Raw genomic sequence first — 19323 nt, forward strand, 5'->3', positions numbered from 1 at the left:
TTCCTATCCTGAGTGTGACCCGCGGCAGCGCTGGGCATAGACCGGATGTGGCGTGATGCTAAGCTCTGCCTGCTGGAGTGTGGACCGGCAGGAGCCCCTGGTAGGCATGTCGTAGGTGAGCAGAGGCGTCTGGCTGGCGTGGCCCGGATCCTGCGACACCCCGGCCAAGGCGTGCCCCCAGCAGTGGAGCCACTCTGGCTCCTCTGCCGGCTCCTGTGGTGCGTGGGCTCCTGGGCCGGGCGCTGCTGAGGGCAAGAAAGTGGGCAAGCGGAGGTGCCTGGCTGGCCCGGCTCAGATCCTGTGATGCCCCAGCCGAGGTGCGCCCCCAGCAGTGGAACCGCTCCGGCTCCTCTGCCGGGCTGCTCTGGCGTGCGGGCTCCTGGGCCGGGTGCTGCCGAGGGTGAGAAAGTGGGTGAGCAGAGGCGCCCGGCCGGCCCAGCCCGGATCCTGCAAGAGGTAACTTGCATAGATTTGAAGAGTAGATCCCAGTATAGAGACTTCTGTGATGGTTGAACAACCCATGAGATAGTCCAAACATGACCTACTTTTTTTTATTGAAAAGTTTTACAGTACATTTTTGAATACCAAACCCCTCCCCTCCCCCTCCCCTCTCCCCAAACCTCCCCAACTCTCCCCTCCCCTCCCCTCCCCCCTCCCCGACTTCCCAGAGCTAAATACAGGGTATAAAAGTACAAACAAACATAATCTAAAATATGCAAACAACAATAAAATATTAAATTCTATCGCACTTTAACTCTTAATAAAATAACTACAAGCTAGTTATACATCATATAAATCCACTACTTATTCAAATGCTAAGTGAAACTTTTTAGTCCCATATTTATTCTGGATATAATCAATCCATCTTCTCCACTCCACAATGTATCTCTGTTGCGATTGGTCTTTTAAATACGCTGAGATCTTTGCCATTTCCGCCAAGTTGGAAACTTTTAAAGTCCATTCTTCTATAGTCGGCAGTTCTTCCTTCTTCCAATATTGCGCTACTAAAAGTCTCGCTGCCGTAATTAAATTCAACATCAACTTAGTGTCCACAACGGTAGTATATAAAAACAGTTGCAGACAAAACTTTATTCTTTTCTTGAATATTTTTTGCATATTCCACCAAATTTTAATCCAAAAAGCTTTAACCCTTTTACAAGTCCACCATATATGAAAATACGTTGCATCCTCACAACCACACCTCCAACATTTGGGCTGGCAGTTCGGATACATACTTGCTAATTTTTTAGGATCTAAGTGCCACCTATAAAACATTTTATAAAAATTCTCTCTTAAATTTTGGGCCTGTGTAAATTTTACATTTCTCACCCAGATCTTTTCCCAAGTATCCATTGTAATAACTTCTTGAAAATTCTGAGCCCACTTTATCATACAATCTTTAACAAGTTCCGTCTCTGAATCAATTTCTATCAATGCAAGATATATCCTTTTTATATGTGCTTGACCTTGATCTCTAATTTGCTTTACCAAATTTTCATCAATCATTGAAAAACCAGTTTTCTGGTTCTCTTTCCACCTAGCTTGTAATTGCCCATACTGAAACCAAGTTTGTACAATCTTTTCTTTTTTTTAAATATTATATGGCTTTAATTGCCATACATTCCTTTCCAAACTTAACATTTCCTTATATGTAGTCACATCATGTTTAAATCCCACATTTATATTTTCTATTGCGTGTTTAGGTATTGCCCAAATAGGTATCTTATAATTTAACTTGTGTCTGTATTTTTTCCAAACTCGCAAACATGACCTACTTTTATGCATCTGGGTTTTTTTCTGTGTAAAACTGAAGTTATTTTGCCAATATAGGTAGTCTTTGACTTATGACTACAATTGAGCCCAAAATTTCTGTTGCTAAGTGAGACCATTGTTAAGTGAGTTTTGCCCCATTTTATGACCTTTTTTTCCACAATTGTTAAAGTGGTTAAATTAGTAACACAGTTGTTAAGTGAATCTGGCTTCCCCATTGAGTTTGCCTGTCAGAAGGTTGCAAAAGGTGATTATGTGACCCTGGGACGCTGCAACTCTCCTAAATATCAGCTGGTTGCCACCTATCCGAATTTTGATCATATGGGTATGGGGATACTTTGATGGTCATAAGTGTGAAAAACATTCATAAGTTTTTCAGTGCCATTGCAACTTTGAACAGTTACAAAATGAAATGGTGTATGTCGAGGACTATCTGCAATTGACAAAGTCACCACCTTAACTTAGAATTAAAGGCCCACTTTTAAGGTTTATTGTGGGACGCTAGAGGAAGGATCTGTAAAATGAGTTTAGACATAATGATATTTCTTAGTCTTTAATCATTCGGATTTTTGAACCATGATTTATGAAGTAGCCTGATGGTCTACATGCAGCCAATTGCTCATTTGGTACTTCATGTTTTAAATAATCCATCACTTCCCAGAGTGTATGAATCCGGACAGTATTTTATTCATGAAAATTAAGGTAAGTTAAAATCAAAACTTTGCTGGTATGATGCTACAAAACATTAAGTTAGCAAACATGGAAGCCAAGAGTCAGCTGCGCTGAGTGAGCAACATTGAGCTGGCCACGCCCACCCGACCATCTGGCCACGCCCACCCAGCCACGCCTACCCGGCCACGCCTACCCGGCCACGCCTACCTGGCCACACCCACCCGGCCCCCCAAGGGCAACCATAATGGTGATGTGGCCCTCAATGAAATTGAGTTTGACACCCCTGAACTAGACATACCCAATTCCAGCCACTGTTCCTTATACATTTTAGCCTCCAGTCCCCCAATCATCTTTGTTGCTCTTTTCTGTACTCTTTCTAGAGTCTCAACATCTTTTTTACATCGTGGTGACCAAAACTGGATGCCGTATTCCAAGTGTAGCCTTACTAAGGCATTGTAAAGTGGCGTTCACGTGATCTTGATTCTATCCCTCGGTTAATGCATTTCTTGACTGTTAGTTCTTTTACTGTTGAGGGTGTACCCAATACCTTGCATTTATTATGAGATTAATTTTAGAAAAGCCTTCTGTTATGTTGACAAAGAAGAAGTAGCTGGACATAGCTAAAATTCAAATAACATTTCCTGATCCTTTGCAGGTGTATGTAGTTGTTTCTTTAATTTCTAAGCCTTATTTTAAAAAGTGAATCAGTCCTTGTATATCATTTTAAAGAGTATAATTTTAGTAGATTCTCACATTGCTTTGATAATTATTTTGGAATGATTCTGAAGCATACAAATTTAATAGTACTTTGACTTTTCAAGCCAAAAGAATTGGATTTTGCTGGATTCTTTAGTAGATTCTGGCAATATCAAACAAGGATTTTTGATGTACTTAATCTTCATTTATACAGCATGAAACTTCCATTCTTCGTTGCATTTGGTAAAGATCTGCCCCTGATAAGAATCTTTCTGCCCTCACCAAAGTCTATTTGAATATGTTAGTTTTGTCTGTATGCAAATTAATAAAATGTTTAGCTTTTCCCCTTAACATGGAAGTTTGGAAACTTCTCAAGAGGATTGGAAGTGAGTGTAGTGGTGTATAATTATCCATGATGCTTAAGGAAATATTTGCTTATTAGCATTTATTTATTTCAGTTTATATAGCTGCCATCTTGCCACTCTAAATAATAATAAAAACTTAAAACATATAGCACAAATATGGCTCTACCGAACATTGAAAAAGTGACATTTTCCCAGGTTTGTAGGGCTTGTGTTCAAATGTAACTGAGAATGTTCAAAGGCCAAGCTTGAGTGATTTTGATTTTGTCAGGCTCTGACCTCCCTATTCCCAAACATTCTGTTTCTGCAGCACTTTGTCAGACTTCATACAGGCTCATAGTGAACAGGTCTGTAGCAGTTGTAACACTTGAAAAAAGATCCATTAAAGATGAAGCAGGTAAATTTTCATACCAGAGAAAGCTTGTTTTATCTTTAACCTTGGTTAGTTTTTGTAGCTTAGTGCCATGTGAAACAAGCCAGGGGAGCTAGTTTTATGGTGGAAGATATTGTGCAAAGCCTAAAAATTAGCTAATGTAGAGACCAGGATAAGCATGTTTTATGAACCCACTGGCTGAACTATAGCAGCTTGACCTGAGACCAGCCAGAAATGCAGATCTGCTAATCACAAGACTTCTGTAATAATTGGCCATTGAGCCTACACGTTTTCTTGCTTGGAGACCATTGTTCTCAATGTGCATATAGCTATGGTGTGATGGGGATATACTGGATCTACTGCTAAAACCATCCACATGGGCATATTCTAGTTTGCAGGAGGTGAGGTCCAACGTAGCTTCCAGGAAAAAAGCTGCCATTTTGCCTCTTATCCTGCCACGATAAATGGACAGAATGTACAGGTACAGTAGACGGTAGAGCAATAATTGTGTGGGGAATGTCAGACGAGTACTAAGGACCAGAGGCTCTTTGGTGCAGCTTTAGAGAGAAATAAGAGCCGTGGTGGCGCAGTGGTGAGAATGCAGTACTGCAGGCTATCTCACTGCTCACTTCAGGAGTTCGATCCTGACCGGCTCAAGGTTGACTCAGCCTTCCATCTTCCGAGGTCGGTAAAATGAGGACCCAGATTGTTGGGGGCAAAAGGCTGACTCTCTAAAGTTAAACCTCTTAGAGAGGGCTCTTAGAGAGCACCATGAAGTGGTATATAAGTCTAAGTGCTATTGCTATTTTGCCCTGACATGTTTTATAGATCAGACCGTAAATTGATTTATATGGATTTCTCCCATGACTGTAGCAGTAACTCCGGCCTGGCGTAATAGTTGGGCAATGGGTTTGTATGCAGATTCAGCTCCTGGCATCTCCTGACAGGATTAAGAAAGAGTCATGGCTGAGATGGGCTCATGGACTTTCATCTCCCTTCTGTCTTTGCTCGTTGTTCTTTTCAGCTGATACGCTGAGGCTTTATCAGTCCAAGGTCTCCTGCTCTCCTACAATGTCACTTACTTGTCCTTGCACGGTATCAATTAATAGCATTCAAAGTTCAGTGACGCAGGACCTCTGAGTCTTCCCATCTTGTTCTTAGACATGGGAAGGGACCGCTGCTCTTCCTCATTCCTTTCCCTTGGAAAAACCAACAGCCTGGGTTTCTACTGCTCTTCCAGGGGACGGATGTGCGGCTACCTCCTTCCCCTCTTCCCCCCCCCTTAAAAACAGTCTACCTGGGCCAAACCCAAAGACTTTTCTGGGAAAGAGGTTTTGCATGTTCTTCCCGCCATTTCGCTACGCTTTCCTCTTTGAGAGCATGTGGACATGGCCCAGTGCATAGAGGCGTCTGACCAAGAGAAGAGTGAAGCGGTACAATGAACTTGGCTTATTTTAGGGATCTAAGTCAGGACTTCGTTACGTGAACTAGGCTTCAACAGAGGTTAGGGGTTGGGTCCGCGAGTGTAGAGGTGTCATTTTGAAACCAGATGGAGAAACTCTTGATTCATTCTTAAGGGGAAATTTGGGGGGAAACTGAAGTATTGCAGATGGAGTAGGAAATTTCTGTAGTGCTATTTTTTAAAGACTATTTTATTTGGACTCCTGTACTGCTTCAGTCAGATGATTCTGAGCAGTTTACATCTTTAATCAAAGCATAAAAGCGACGCCAAAACCCAAAACCAAAGCAGTCCATGTATCTATCCCCTTGGTGGGTGATTCAACCTTCCACCCCATCTCCAAAGACTTCCAAAAGAAGCAGGTCTTCAGAACTCCGGATACTTAATTGAAAGGGGCAGTTCTTATACCTTGGAGCTGTTTCATCAGCGAGAAGTCTTGACCTCAAGGTCCCTGAAGATGGCGTTCCTTTTTGTGGCAGTACCTTTAACATAAGTGATCTCATCAATTTCCACTTTGACCGGAAAGTCTTTAAAACGCCTAGAACGTGAGCCCCTTTATGCTTTCTAAGTCAGGGGTCCCCAACTGTTGGGCCACGACCCGCTGCCGGGCTGTGGCCTATTTGCGAGCAGTGGGCCGGCGGGCACACAACTAGACTTGCGCAAGTGGCAAGCTGGTGCGTGTGCAAACCTGCACACTACTCAACTTGTACAAGTCCAGCTGCATGTGCATGCACATCTGCGAGTACAAGTTGGGATGCGAGCGCACATGTGCACCGGTCCACTGCTCGCGCGGCCCGGTTCTCCTTTCTCCCCCCCCCCAAACTAGGCTGCCAAGCCGCAAAGGTTAGGGGGCCTCTGTTGTAAGTGACATCTGCCATCTTGAAACATACCTGGAAGCTAACTGGCAGCCAGTTCCTGCTGCTGAGGTGTCACATGGTCAAGCCTTAGCATGCCCATAACCCCCAGGGCTGCCGTACACTGAACTATCTGCATCTTCTGAATGGTCTTCAGGGACAGCCCCTTGCAGAACACGTCGCAGCAGTCTACACACGAGGTGATTAGAGCACGTGTGGCTATCAAGAAAGCCTCCTATTCCAGGAATGGTTGCAGTTGGCAAAAATACTCTCCACCTCAATTCTGTGAATCTCAGATTGAGGGTCAGTTCTGTCCAGGGAAGCATAACCCCTGGATGAAAGGGCTAAAGGTGGACTCTCTCCAGAATCGGTCCCCTACCAAATTCACAGCCCCTCTGTCTTCCCAGCTAAAGCCCAAGTCTGTTTCCCCATTTGGATTAGCAGTAACAGCACTGAGGTATTGGGAAAGAATTTCCCTGTATCTTCGGTTTGGTTGAAGTGGTAGTTTGTTTATTTAATGGTATTTGTAGGTTGCCTAATCAGTTAAGACGTGGAGGGAATGAACTAAGATAAATGAATAACAATGCAAATATAAACCATTTGTCATGGTCTTATGCAACAATCAGGGCTTGCTATTATGTGTAGACATTATATCACTTGGGTAGGAAGCCTCAGTATGGAGATTTAGCAATAATTTAGCAATAATTCTTGAAGTTGACTATAATTTTTGCCATCCAGTTACTCTGACTTATTCAGCGTAATTCCTGCTGATACCGTCTGTATCTTCCGTTAGGCTTTCTGCTTTGTAAAACGTTCTTGAGTGAGCTCTTAAGTTTGCTATACATAATGTTTAACTATCCCAAAATGGATCTTGAGGTAGGGAGAGAAGACGGACTGAACAGCTTATTGTAGAGAAATGATTCTCCAAAGAGAATCGTTTAACCAATTTAGGATTGTATGAATCACTAAAGGATGACATTATCTTGATAATTCACAGGAGTATTGTGTTGGGAGAAAGAATGAGTTCTTAGACGTATAGACATGAAGACATATTTATATATTCTTGGGGGAAAGCGGATTCATTGGGTCAGTGTTGACTCATACAGGTTCCTGTAGTTTTCTTGGCAAGGTTCTCAGAAGTGGTTTCCCCTTGTCTGCTTCCTAGGACTGAGAGAGGATTCAGAGCCCTAAGGACACCCCGCTGCTTTTGTGCCCATGGCAGGACTAAAACAGATGGCCAGCCCGTTTCTAGTCTGGTGCTTTAATTACGATGCCAAACTGGCTCTCTATATGAGAGAGCCAGTTTGGTGTAGGAATATATATTCCAACATACCAAAAATCCACACGTCAGATTTTCAGGGTTCCAGAGATGTTTGACCTCACTGATAATCGAAAATGTGCTATCAAAAATTAGCCCAGGAATAGCTTGACAACAGTTCCAGACATTTACATTCCCAGATTCCTTTCAGGCCGCTTTCACTGACTTAAAGTCCTGTACGTTAGATCAATCTTTCCCAACCTGTTGTGTTCCAACGGTGTCACACAACAAGGCCAAATCCTGCCGGGCTAGCTGAGCAGTGGCATCAGATTAGTGCATGATGGTGTAAGATAAGCAATGCCTTGCAATTTGATGGGCAGATCCTCACATGCACGTCCAAACATCCCAGTGTTTCCTATTGTCTATTGTCTCTGGTATCAGTACTAAATGAAATGTAAAAATTGTTATTTTTAGTTGTATTCAGAGGTGGGATTCAAATACGTGAACAACCGGTTCTCTGTGTGGATGCCACTTCCGGAAGTCCATTCGGGGCCTGGGCAACAATAAATTAGCTACCGGTTCTGCCGAAGTTATGCAAACTGGCTGAATCCCACCACTGGTTGTATTGGTAATAGAGAAAACAGGCTGGGTGAAGAGAATAGTTTTTTTTTCAGTGTGGAGTCCATAATTGGTTCAGTGTGGTGTCCATATTGGGCTTCATGATTAGCACAATAGAACTTAGACTTATATACCGCTTCGCAGTGCTTTGCAGCCCTCTCTAAGCAGTTTACATAGTCAGCCTCTTGCCCCCAACAATCTGGGTCCTCATTTTACTGACCTCGGAAGGATGAAAGGCTGAGTCAACTTTAAGCCAGGCAGGATCGAACTGCTGGCAGTGGGCAGAGTTAGCCTGCAATACTGCATTCTAACCACTGCACCACCACAGCTCGTTCATTAACTTTTAATTGATTAACTTTCAGGTTCGGGTTTTGGACATTACAATCATATCAATATTTTTTTTTACTATCCGGCACACATTTATATTTAAATTGTGTGTTGAAAGCCATGCTATGATAATGTTATAGGCATTTCATTTCTATTAGTTTCTTTAGAATTAATGAATCGTTGTGCCAGCATGTCAGAAAATGGTGATTTGGACCAGTGATGTGGTTCTTTCCTTCTGTTTCTCTAGGAATCCTACTTTCATTGGACTTTTGGGGTGACAGAGGCCGACTGCTATGGAGCCATTGAGGTTGACAATGGAAATACCATCCTCTTCATCCCGAGGCTTCCAGAGAGCTATGCCGTTTGGATGGGAAAGTAAGATGTTGTCTTTTTCTCCAAAATTGAAGCTTTTAGAAAATGTTTCTGTAAATGCTGTAATCTGAATCGTTTGGAGAACAGGTGTTCTATAATTTTGGGAAATCACCAGTATTTCCTTTTTGGAACAATATTGTTTATGTTGGGGTTGTTGTTGTTTTTTAAATCCATGTTTGTTAGCAGGAATCTCAGCTATACTTCTGTTTTGCTTCTGCTGGCTTCATACACGAGGGATGGTGGATTGGGCATCCGTTGGGCATAGGTTTAATGCTGTCTGGCCTCTTGGAGGAAATTCCCTGAAAAGACTGGTATTGACCTCTTCTCTATAAAATCTGAGTATTTCAGGAGTTCAGCTGGAATGGAATGAAGTAATTTGACAAAACCAGTCTGCTGGAATTGGAGCGACCACAAGACAATCTTAGGGAAGTTTGCGTTTTTTTTTAACAAATTAGAATTAGAAATAGAATAAATGGAAATGTGCAGTTAAGTATCCCTGTAATGTTTTAGATCAGTAAGAAAAAAAGGTAATGGAGGGGAAAGGAGAGAAAGGATTATGGAGGAAAAGCAAGCAGGTCTTTAGAGGGGCTGGAAATTGGTGACACAGCTAAGAAGGATGCCCAGGAATGTGGGGGCAGGTTGCCCACTGGTGGACATCAGACCTGAGGCGTCTTCTCTTTTTTTCTTCTTGTGAGAGAGAGAGAAGGGAATTGTTGTCAAACATGGGAATGATGCGAGACAGGAAGGCCTGGCTAATGTCTTCAGTGGAGGAATGAAATTAAGACCACATTTTCACCCATTGTACCACTTTTAGGATATGGCAACATCCGAGTACCACCAGTCGCCTAGCAAGGGGTCAAAAACGTGATAACCAAAAAAGAGGGGGGAAAAGTGATGAAGTACAGGTAGTCCTCAACTTACAACAGTTCACTTAGTGACTGTTCGAAGTTACAATGGCACTGAAAAAAGTGCCCCCCAAGCCAGAGCTGAGCAAGACGCCTGCCTGCCCGGTGGTGCTCTGCCTCCTGTCCAAGGTTTTCATTGTTGTGAGCATTTCTGTTGAGGGGGTGGGGTGGGGGGTGTTTGGTTTTTATTTCCCCCCCTCTGCTGGGTGGTTGCAGCAGGTTTTGGTCCCTTCACATGACCCTGGGACACTGTGACCGTCATAAATATGAATCAGTTGCCAAGCATCTGAATGTCAATCACAAGACCCTGGAGATGCTGCAACATTCCAGCTGATCGGTGCTTCTTCTGGGCTCAGAAGCGCCAGGATCTGCACCGAGCTCCAGCTGGATCCTGGCGCTGATCCTGGCGCTTCCACTGAGCCCTGACAGCCCTGCAGCTCCAGCCGTCTCTCGCTCAGGCTTGTGCGGTGCTGCCACCGGTTCAGCTCATTCCCCTCCCCCGCTACCACTTCTCTAGGATGGTCGCGTACCACTTGCCAGGTGCCAATGTACCGCTGGTTGAAAAGCCCTGTCCTAAACAACTCACAGTTGCAGACATGCAGACACCCACACCGTTTTTGAGAAAAGACCTGTAGCCTCCCTATTAAGCTGTTGGGCCTTGAGGAGAAGAATCAGAAAATTTTGTCCTATCATGCATAGCTGTATTGTGCTCCTAAAGAGAAAAGACTGTAGATCATTTGCTGGAATTTACATCACATTTTTGCTTGCACTGTAATAAAAGTCAGATCTGAAGGCTTCATGCTTGTGTAGAACATTTACTTTTGAGTCTGTAGATGCAACACTTGCAGATGCCATGTGAATAATTCCTGTGAGCAGTTCGTGCCAAACTAATCTTTGATAAAGTGACTAAATTACTGGACCATGGAAATACTGTGGATATAATATGCTTAGATTTCAGTAAGGCATTGGATAGACTATACCCTACTTCTTGGTGAGGCAGAATAATTCAGGATAGACAGCACCGCTATCGGGACAAGAAGCAATGTATGAAAGCTCATCAGAAGAAGACTCCCACCGGGAAACAAGGAGGAATTTCTTGACGGTGGCCTCCCAGAATTGTGGGTGCTCCGTCACTGGAGGTTTTTAAGAAAAGAACGGATGACCATTTATCCAAGATAGTATGATGTCTCCTGCCTTGGGCAGGGGGTTGGACTAGAAGACCTTCAAGGTCCCTGCAAACCCTATGATTCTGCATATAAAAGAAAAAGTTGGTTTTGAGCACAGCTCACCAATTAACATCTTGGCAAAAAAAATAATAATTCTTTAAGTTGCTCCCATCAGGCCTTAATGTTGACATTTAGTTGTATAGATCTAGTTCATTCCTAGTCAATTTCTTTCCAGTTGTTTAACATTTTCTTCACAATTGAACATATGTGCTGTTCTTTAATCTATCAGAACAGAAGCAATAAAAGCTCACATGTGGAATTTTATGCAAAGGAAGCTGTTTATTCAATTGTTGCTTCATAGCCAGCAACGGGTGTCGAGTTTTGGTTCCCCCCACTGTGCCCTGCCGCTTCTGAAAGGCAGTTAACTATATTAAAATAGAACTTGGCTACTGATGGATGCATCAGAGTTAGATTACAGATTTTATTACGGGGATTGCAATTATCTTTCTCTTACCAGCTGCATTGCATTTCATTTTGGGCATCATTTTATCTCCAGATGAGTTAGTCTTCGCGAGATGAATGCTATAAAAAATAACAATCAAAATAATAATGTTAATAGTACCTGTAAAAGGGAAGCGTATTATAAGGGCTGACAATTGAAAATGGGATATAGGTTTTAGTGGAAAGTTCAGCGCTTGCCGCGTATACAGATAATCCAAGTGGTTTTTCAAAGGTCAACCTAGACAAAAGTGTGCTTTTTTAACAGCTCCTGAATGAAGAAGTGCATTGGCAGAACAACTGGGGGAAGTTTGTCAGGATTGCTTTGTCTTGGTTAGAAAACAAGAACTTTTCTTGAATGATTCAATTTTCAGAGCTTGTCACATCCAATCTGCAATTTCTTCAAGTTTTGGGGAAGCAGTTTGTTTGGGAGAAAATATCCAGTGAAGAAAATTATCTAAAACCTCCTAAAGAATTTTTTTGTCATCAAAAGAGGTGGAATGGCCCATTGGTGAGACCAGAGCACAGCATGTCACATGAATTCTAAATCAGATATTAATATGTAACGAAAGCTAGGAAAGAAAAATATTTTCAAGGTGAAAATGAGCACACCATCGTGGTAAGGCTCTTCACATCAACACCTTTACCTTTTTCCATTCAGAATCCCTTGGAAAATGCTCTTGTATATCCAGGAGTATCTTCAAGGCGGGATCAAAATATAAGACGACACCAACTATTGTGCAGTTAAAGCTGCACCTGTGTTTTATGTGCAGTGTGGATACCCCTCTGTATATCACCTGTTCTTAGGGAGTATTTTAATAAATGCCTTCCGGTACCACAATCCATAACCTGGCGTCAATTGAGGGTTTATGCTATTGTCTTTGGAGCAAGTTAGTTTGCACATGTGATGGGAAAAAAACATGTATGTTAAACTGATTCAGACCCAGAACCTAAATTCAGCTTAATGTTTAAATATCTGGATATTTGTGCTCTCAGGCTTCTGTTTTCAGTTAACTGTGGTCTCTTATGTAGAGTTCTTCAGCTAGAGTTGAATTCTTCTCTTTTTCTGTCTCTCACTTCCAGCTTGGCCTGGTAAACAAAGGCTGGTCTGTCATGCCCAAATTCCAAACTAGTAGTTAACTATGGTTCATGGGAAGAAGCCAAGATTATACCCCTACCTTTGAACTTAACATGTTTTCCAAACCATGGCAACTCATGACTCCTTTGGGGTTTTCTTTTAGTGGTCTGTTTTAAATTCTCTTCCTGAAGTACAAACAATGTGGGTGCAATTCTTCTCTTTTCCCCCAACCTACCCAAGAAAATATGGGTTACCTCGCCTCCCTTATTGCTCCGTGGGAGCTTGGAAAGAGAGAATGTAAAATCTGACACTTGAAGTTGCCCACCCAGGATCTACATACAGCTAAGGCAGGGGTAGGCAACCTTGGCTCTTTTATGACTGACTCAGCTGACTCAGGAATTCTGGGAGTTGAAGTCCATCTGAGCTAGGGCTAATTTGCTCAGGGTTTTTCTGGGGGGGGGAAGGTGAACTGTAGTCTGTTAAAAATGGAAACTTTTTTTAAAAAAAAACTTTTTTATTGATTTTTAACAGTTACAATCTTTAGTGTTTAGTTAACAGCATGTTGTCTGGATTCACATATTTGACATTAACGTCTTCAATATAAATCTGTTCAATACTGCACAATCCAGTATTTTTTTCCCTGATCCTCCTTTCTTCCAAAATTGTTTTCATTTTCCCAACCCTATGCAAATACAAATCTTGCTGCTATTAATACATACAGAATTAAATATAAACATCCTCATCGTATTTTCTAAACTTTTAATCTCTGTTTGCTATCATGCCTGGTGGGCTGGGTAGGTACCCAAAGTTTATTAAGAAACAGTGAAATACAATTGAATGTTGGGCCCAAATAGCAAAGTTCCCCTGTTGGAAATCCATGAGAAGCTGTGTCTACCCTTGGAGCAGATTACCAGCCTTGGAATCTATTCACTTGCCTTCTCTGCCCGCTGCCAATCTTTTGGGATTAGGGAGACAGTAAATGTAATTGCACAATTTAGGGCTTAAGACCACATACCTGCATATTATATTGCAGACTTCTATTTTGCTAATGAATGCTGCACCTGCCGTTTACCTCAATTTAATTATAACTGACAGAACGAGTCAGTGTATTGATTAAAGTTATTTTCTGAACCAAAACATAATGTACAACAGCTGGTCTGTGTACCACATATGGCAAAACAATGTAATTGCTTGCAGGGAATTATCTTTGGCCTGCAATGTCCTGGAGCTGGTGAATATCTGTGTCCAAATTTGCATATTTTTAAAGTACAGGCTGTCTGGCCATTGTCCCCTCTCTAGTTTGTTCCAGAAGATGCTTTTCAAAAGATGCTTCTAGAGTGCAGTCAATTTATCCTTTTAAGGAACTTTGAAGTAAGAAATGGAAAATGTGGCAAGCGCTGAATTTTCTAGCCTGAACACAGCAAGACAGGCTTCCTGTATCTCTGTATTATAACCCACGGCCTCCCCTCCTTCGTGTGCACGGGCTGTCCGTTTTCCCCAGAATATTCGATTCGGCATCAGAGTGGAGAGAAGCTTGGGGTTTCATCAGAAAAGTTGCCCAGAGTAATCGGATTGTGTTATATTCTTGTAATGTATCCCAGTAAAATTCTGCAATGTCTCATTATTAAACGATTCCTATCCTGAGACCTTGAAAAGCAGGAGGTGGTGTCCGCTGTGGATGCTATCGAAATTCAATTGGCAGAATGTAGGTGTGTTTGGTGACTTCAGGTGGGCCAACAAGGGGAGTGAATAGCTGTCACTTTTGTAAGCACAGCATTTCATCATCATTTAGATTTTGCTCCTCTACTGCTCTCAGACCCTGAGAAGGAAACGAAATATCGCAAGCGTTAGGCCAGAGTCAGCTCGGCTCTTACGCTGCAGACGGCAGAACCTCCAGGCCATTTCTCAGCCACTGACCCATTTTGAACTGAAGAGGTGCTGCCTAAGTCAAGAGTGTTGCATATCTGACCTTGCAAAGCCCTGCAAGAGACACCTGCCCTCCGTAGACAGACAGATGCTGTGGGTGAAAGAATTTAGATTCTACGGGCACAAGCTAAGTTCAGACAGAAGTAAAAACTTCAATATTGTTTCTCGGCATTTGTTTTCTTTCTGAACCACACTGGCTTTTAAAAAGCATCCAATTGATTTAAGCACAACTGGAGAGCAGAGAAACACCAGCTACAGAATTTGATGTAAGGGAATTTGGGATGCCAAGAATGCCATCTTTAGCAATGCTTGGCTACTGCTTTCCTGATGTTACATGATCTGGTAAAATGAATTTCATAATCCTATTTCAGCTGTGTCACTGAGACTTGCATTCCTCTTTGGAGAATTCCTGGGTCCACACGCACCATCTGGGCATGGTTTTGCTGCTTTTTTTTAAGATGAAAAATTTGAAATAGCACATTTTGCTGTTGTGAAACACCCTCCCCCAGAGATCCTGAGTATTTCTGTGTCCGTCATTGTAAACTATGAATGAGGTGAAATCACATTCACTTTTGTCCTTTGGCTTCTGGCAGATTAAGCATGCAGCAGGCTACTGCTTATCTACTCTTTTGTGCATTTGTTTATTTTCTGGTGTGTATTGAGTATTCCTTTGTGTGTATATGTGTTTGTTTATTTATGGCGGGTAATTGGTGGAAATTGGCCTTGGACTTCCTTTTTTGTTCTGCCGTATTCTTCGCTCTCTTGTTCTTGGCAAAACTGAAAAGCTGCCTTGGCTGCACATGGAAGAGTTTATTTTTAAAAAATACCCACAACGTTGGCTCTGTCAGAAACATCTGTTAGTGGCTCCTAAAATCTCCGGTGTTGTTCTCCTAGCTGGTCTTGACACCCTCTTGTTTAGTTAACACTCTGCCATCTGTGCATTTGATGTTCGTGTAAGGAGGCGTGGGTGGATTGGCAGGCCTGCGATGGCCCCTAGATGTCCCTCTCTGCCTGGCTCGGATTTTTCATGCTTTGTTCGTGGCTTCCCATCTCGTTTTCTTGCCCTTTCATCCAAACTTCTTTTTTGTAGCTTTTCACACAGAAAAATTAAGGGGCCTGGAAACCTCTGCTGATGCTTCCGGTTTTGCTTCTCTTGCTGGAGCTGTTCCCGCTCGCCCCCAAATACGTGTGTTATATTTGTAGTCTGAGAAGACTGCCTTTTCAGCCATAGAAGGATATTTGCTATCCTACCTTGATGTCATTGACAGACAGATCTAGTCCAGATGCGTTGGACTACAATTCCCATTAACTGCAACACCCAGCCAAATTGACTGGGAATCAATCCTTGGTGTTTCTTTCTCCAAACGTTGGAAGGGTACCATAGGGAGGAAGGCCGAGTTACACTAGATCAGCCTATGAATATTTTAGCCAAAGAAAAGAAAAAATAAGAAACAAAGGCTGAGTGGCATATATTTCTTAATAAATGCATTTTAAGGACTGTATATGTATTTTAAAAAAATACAAGTGGGGTGGACCATCTTAAGGATTTCTTCCTGTGTTTTTGTTGGGTAATGCAGATTCTTGGGTATTCTCTAAATATATTTAATCTTTTTTAAAAAAAAAGTCTTAGGAATACATTTCTTTTTGGAGGGAGTTTTGAGAAAGCTTAAATAATAAAATGTGTACGTGCACATATTTCAGCATTTTAAAATTCACATTCACTGTTGACTAGCACTGTCACCCAACTAATATGTCCCTAGGAGTCCTTTAATTGGATGACAGTTAATGGCTTCTCATTTTTAATGTGTGCCATTGTGCCCACAGGAAATAAACGACAATAAAGGTTTTCTATCTGATCTTTCTTTTTTCCCCCCATGTTGATTTTCTCTTCTCCCAAAGGTTGCTGCCCTCAGCTGTGGGGTGCAGCCAACATACCTGTAATGCAGGGTATAGGGAAGCTGAGGGGCATCTCGGGAGGATGTTGGGAATCACACATTGCGTTGTCACTCATGCTGGCTTTGCAGGAGTCGACCTTGCAGGCAGCTGTCTGCAACTGCAAAACAGGGTCCGGCCACCTTCGATATACTGGGATTCTGCAAATTGTTTCGGGTGACTTTTTTGCCTACAGACTGGTAAAATCTGATCTGCAGTGAGTTGACACTTTCTAAATCTTTGTAGATGGATGATGGGGAAGCTCTGTAAAGCAGGTCTTTTGCCATCTGTCCAGAAGAAAGCCAGTTTAGTGAATTGGGGATGTGTCGAACAGGGCGACTTTTAGCGCTGGAAACACCTTGGGTGACACACCAGCCCACCTCACCTGACAGCAGTGTTGTGCGGAGACTCCAGAATATGCTACTACATCTCTCATCCCTGAGGAGATATCAGGGTGATGTATAGTTATTTTAAATATAGACACCACCCCTGTACCTTGTGTGGAGATGATTGATCCTTGATGAGCTTTTATTGGTGCAGCTGGATTGAAAAATGAAATGGACAGACTCCTCCCCCCCCTGCAAAAAAGCAGATTTCTCTAAAACAATTGGTATATAGATCCTGTGTGAGATACATGTATCTATGACTATATGAAGCTGAGAAGGAGCTACTGGTAATGAAATGTATCAAAATTGTTATGATTATGTTATTATTTTGCAGGTAGTTATGAGCAGTGTCAGGTCTCTGTTACAAGTGAATGCAAGCAAAGATTGTGTTTAATTAAGGGTGCATAATCGCCTGTCTGTTGTTCATCGAAGTGGCTCTTCATATAGATATTTAATGAATTCAGTCTTTGAATTCCCCCACGAACCCACTATCCCATCTGTGAGACACAGATCAATGTCAGTGTTTTGTTACGTATCAACTTTTGCTCTTTCCAAAGTTTCAGTACCCTTTTTGATTCAGATGCTAAAAATCTGTACTTTCAGAGGATACATAGATAAAAATATACATTTGGACACATGTCCCTTGCAAACTAAAAAGAATAATGTTGAGAAGGGGCTGCAAAGATTTGAGCAGACCCGTGAGGGAGCATGACCAAGATAGATTCAAGAAAGAAACTTGTGGGCACTTTTAATGATTAACAAAGGTCTTATCGTATAAGCTCAACGTTCACTATCAAATGCATGGAGGACTTGTTTGTGATACAGAATTATCTGTATTATTTTGGGGAGGGAGGGTTGAAGGGTGAGGGAGGCAGGATGTAAGGAGAATTATTTGCACTGATGTTCTTGAACAAAGCAGAGATTAGATGTGATATGTGATTTCCCCCCCCCCCATTGACTAGCTACTTACTTTTAAGAAACCTTGATCTTTGTTCAATTCCTGAGAAACGTCTATTACAAACACTAGCTCCATTCTCACCCTTGGAACCCCTTATTAATTGTTCTTTTTCTCAAAGATGTCCTGAAGAAGGGAAACTCCACTCCAATTTTTAGATACAGTAGCCCCTTCCTTGGTGTTAGCTTGGTCTCTTGTTTCACACAGAGATACATATTCATATGGAGCACTGCTTGCATACAAAGGGACATTGGAGGATGGAGTCAGTTGATGTTCCTCTGATGCTACGGGGTCACCAGGAGAGCATTGCTGGAGTAGATACAGAGGGGAATTGGCACTTGCCACAAGGTTTGGTTGCAGCCTGCTTGATGATGTAGCGTTGCTGTTGTTTAGTGGTTGTCTTAAGTTAGTTTTCAACAAGTCAAGAATGTGTCATCGTTCAGGTTGGGCTGCAGATCATTAACACCCACCCCCAAGGAGATATTCATAATTGTACATATTGCAGTCTACAATGAGATCAGAGGTTAATCTAAATAGTACGAGTATGTAAGTAGATTCTGGTTAAACAAACAACACATCCAAGCGTGCAACATGACGTGTGTTAATTAAGCACATTGAGCCAACATTTGCTCTCTGTGTTGGAAAAAAAGTGAGGCCCTGGGATAATTAGATGCTTGAATGAGATGTTCCAGCTAAAGAGGTTACTGTCAAGTGGATGTTAGTGTCTGGCAAGGACTGCCATGGTGCAGAGCAGCTGAAAGGGTGTAGAGATGGAGAGGGGGTTGAGACAAGCCAAGCACCCAGATTTTGACCACAGGACTGTGGGGGCATTGCAACAGTCATAACTTTGGGGTGGGTGTGGGGTGTAAGTATCGTTTACCCAGAGCCGCTGTAACTTCAAACAGTTGCTGATGAAACAGTTGTCGAGTGAGGACAAGTTTGCAGTGATTTCTTTTTGGTGTTCTTGTCTTTTTCAATTACCCAGCAGGCATCAGTTGAGAATGCCTTGTGCTCCTTGGTTCTTTTGAACATCACGCATCACTTTGTCCGTGTAGGACTCTAAGCTTCATTGGTTGATCCTAAGCATTATTTGCTAGATGTGAATTCAAAGATAATCATGAGTAGTTTACACACTCAGTTTAAACAGCCTTGGTGGAGCAGTGGGCTAATGCCTCCTTAAGTAACACCAGCTGCCTGCAATTAGTGCAGGTTCGCATCCCACCAGGCTCAAGGTTGACTCAGCCTTCCATCCTTCCCAGGTAGGTAAAATGAGGACCCAGATTGTTGGGGGCAATTAAGCTGACTTTGTAATAACGCCGCTTGGGGGTGTGTGTGAAAGCCCTAATAAGCAGGCATATACATAGAATGAAGGCTACTGCTAAGCTTGTAAGCCGCCCTGAGTCTTCGGAGAAGGGCGGGATATAAATGGAATTTTTTAAAAAAACAACCTCCTTCATGCAAGACCCTGCTAAAAAAAAAATCAGCGAATCGATGCGGCTCTGTAATAAGGAACGGCCCAAAGTTATCCCAAGCCGGAATGTGGGATTAACGCAAATGCGGTTGAAGTCTCTGCAGAAGTCCAGGGAATTACTAAATAAAAAGCTTTATCTACTTTTCCCAGTAAAAAATGCTGAAAAATGGTTAGTCCTCATAATAAAGACATGACACGGCTCACTGTTTTGTAGAAATGGATAACTGAAAAGGAAGATTTTCCCG

The 19323-nt window shown here is 42.4% G+C and overlaps 1 protein-coding gene across 1 annotated transcript in view; it reads left to right on the plus strand.

The window, feature by feature from the left end:
- Window positions 1-19323, plus strand: part of PEPD (peptidase D) — a 168177-nt gene that overhangs the window by 13497 nt on the left and 135357 nt on the right. The window contains exon 3 of the mRNA XM_083370686.1: window positions 8637-8764. Coding sequence (XP_083226812.1) covers window positions 8637-8764 — 128 coding nt within the window. The remainder of the gene's footprint in view (window positions 1-8636; window positions 8765-19323) is intronic.

The sequence above is a fragment of the Vipera ursinii genome (genome assembly GCF_947247035.1).
Source record: "Vipera ursinii genome assembly, chromosome: 10".
Lineage (NCBI taxonomy): Eukaryota > Metazoa > Chordata > Lepidosauria > Squamata > Viperidae > Vipera > Vipera ursinii.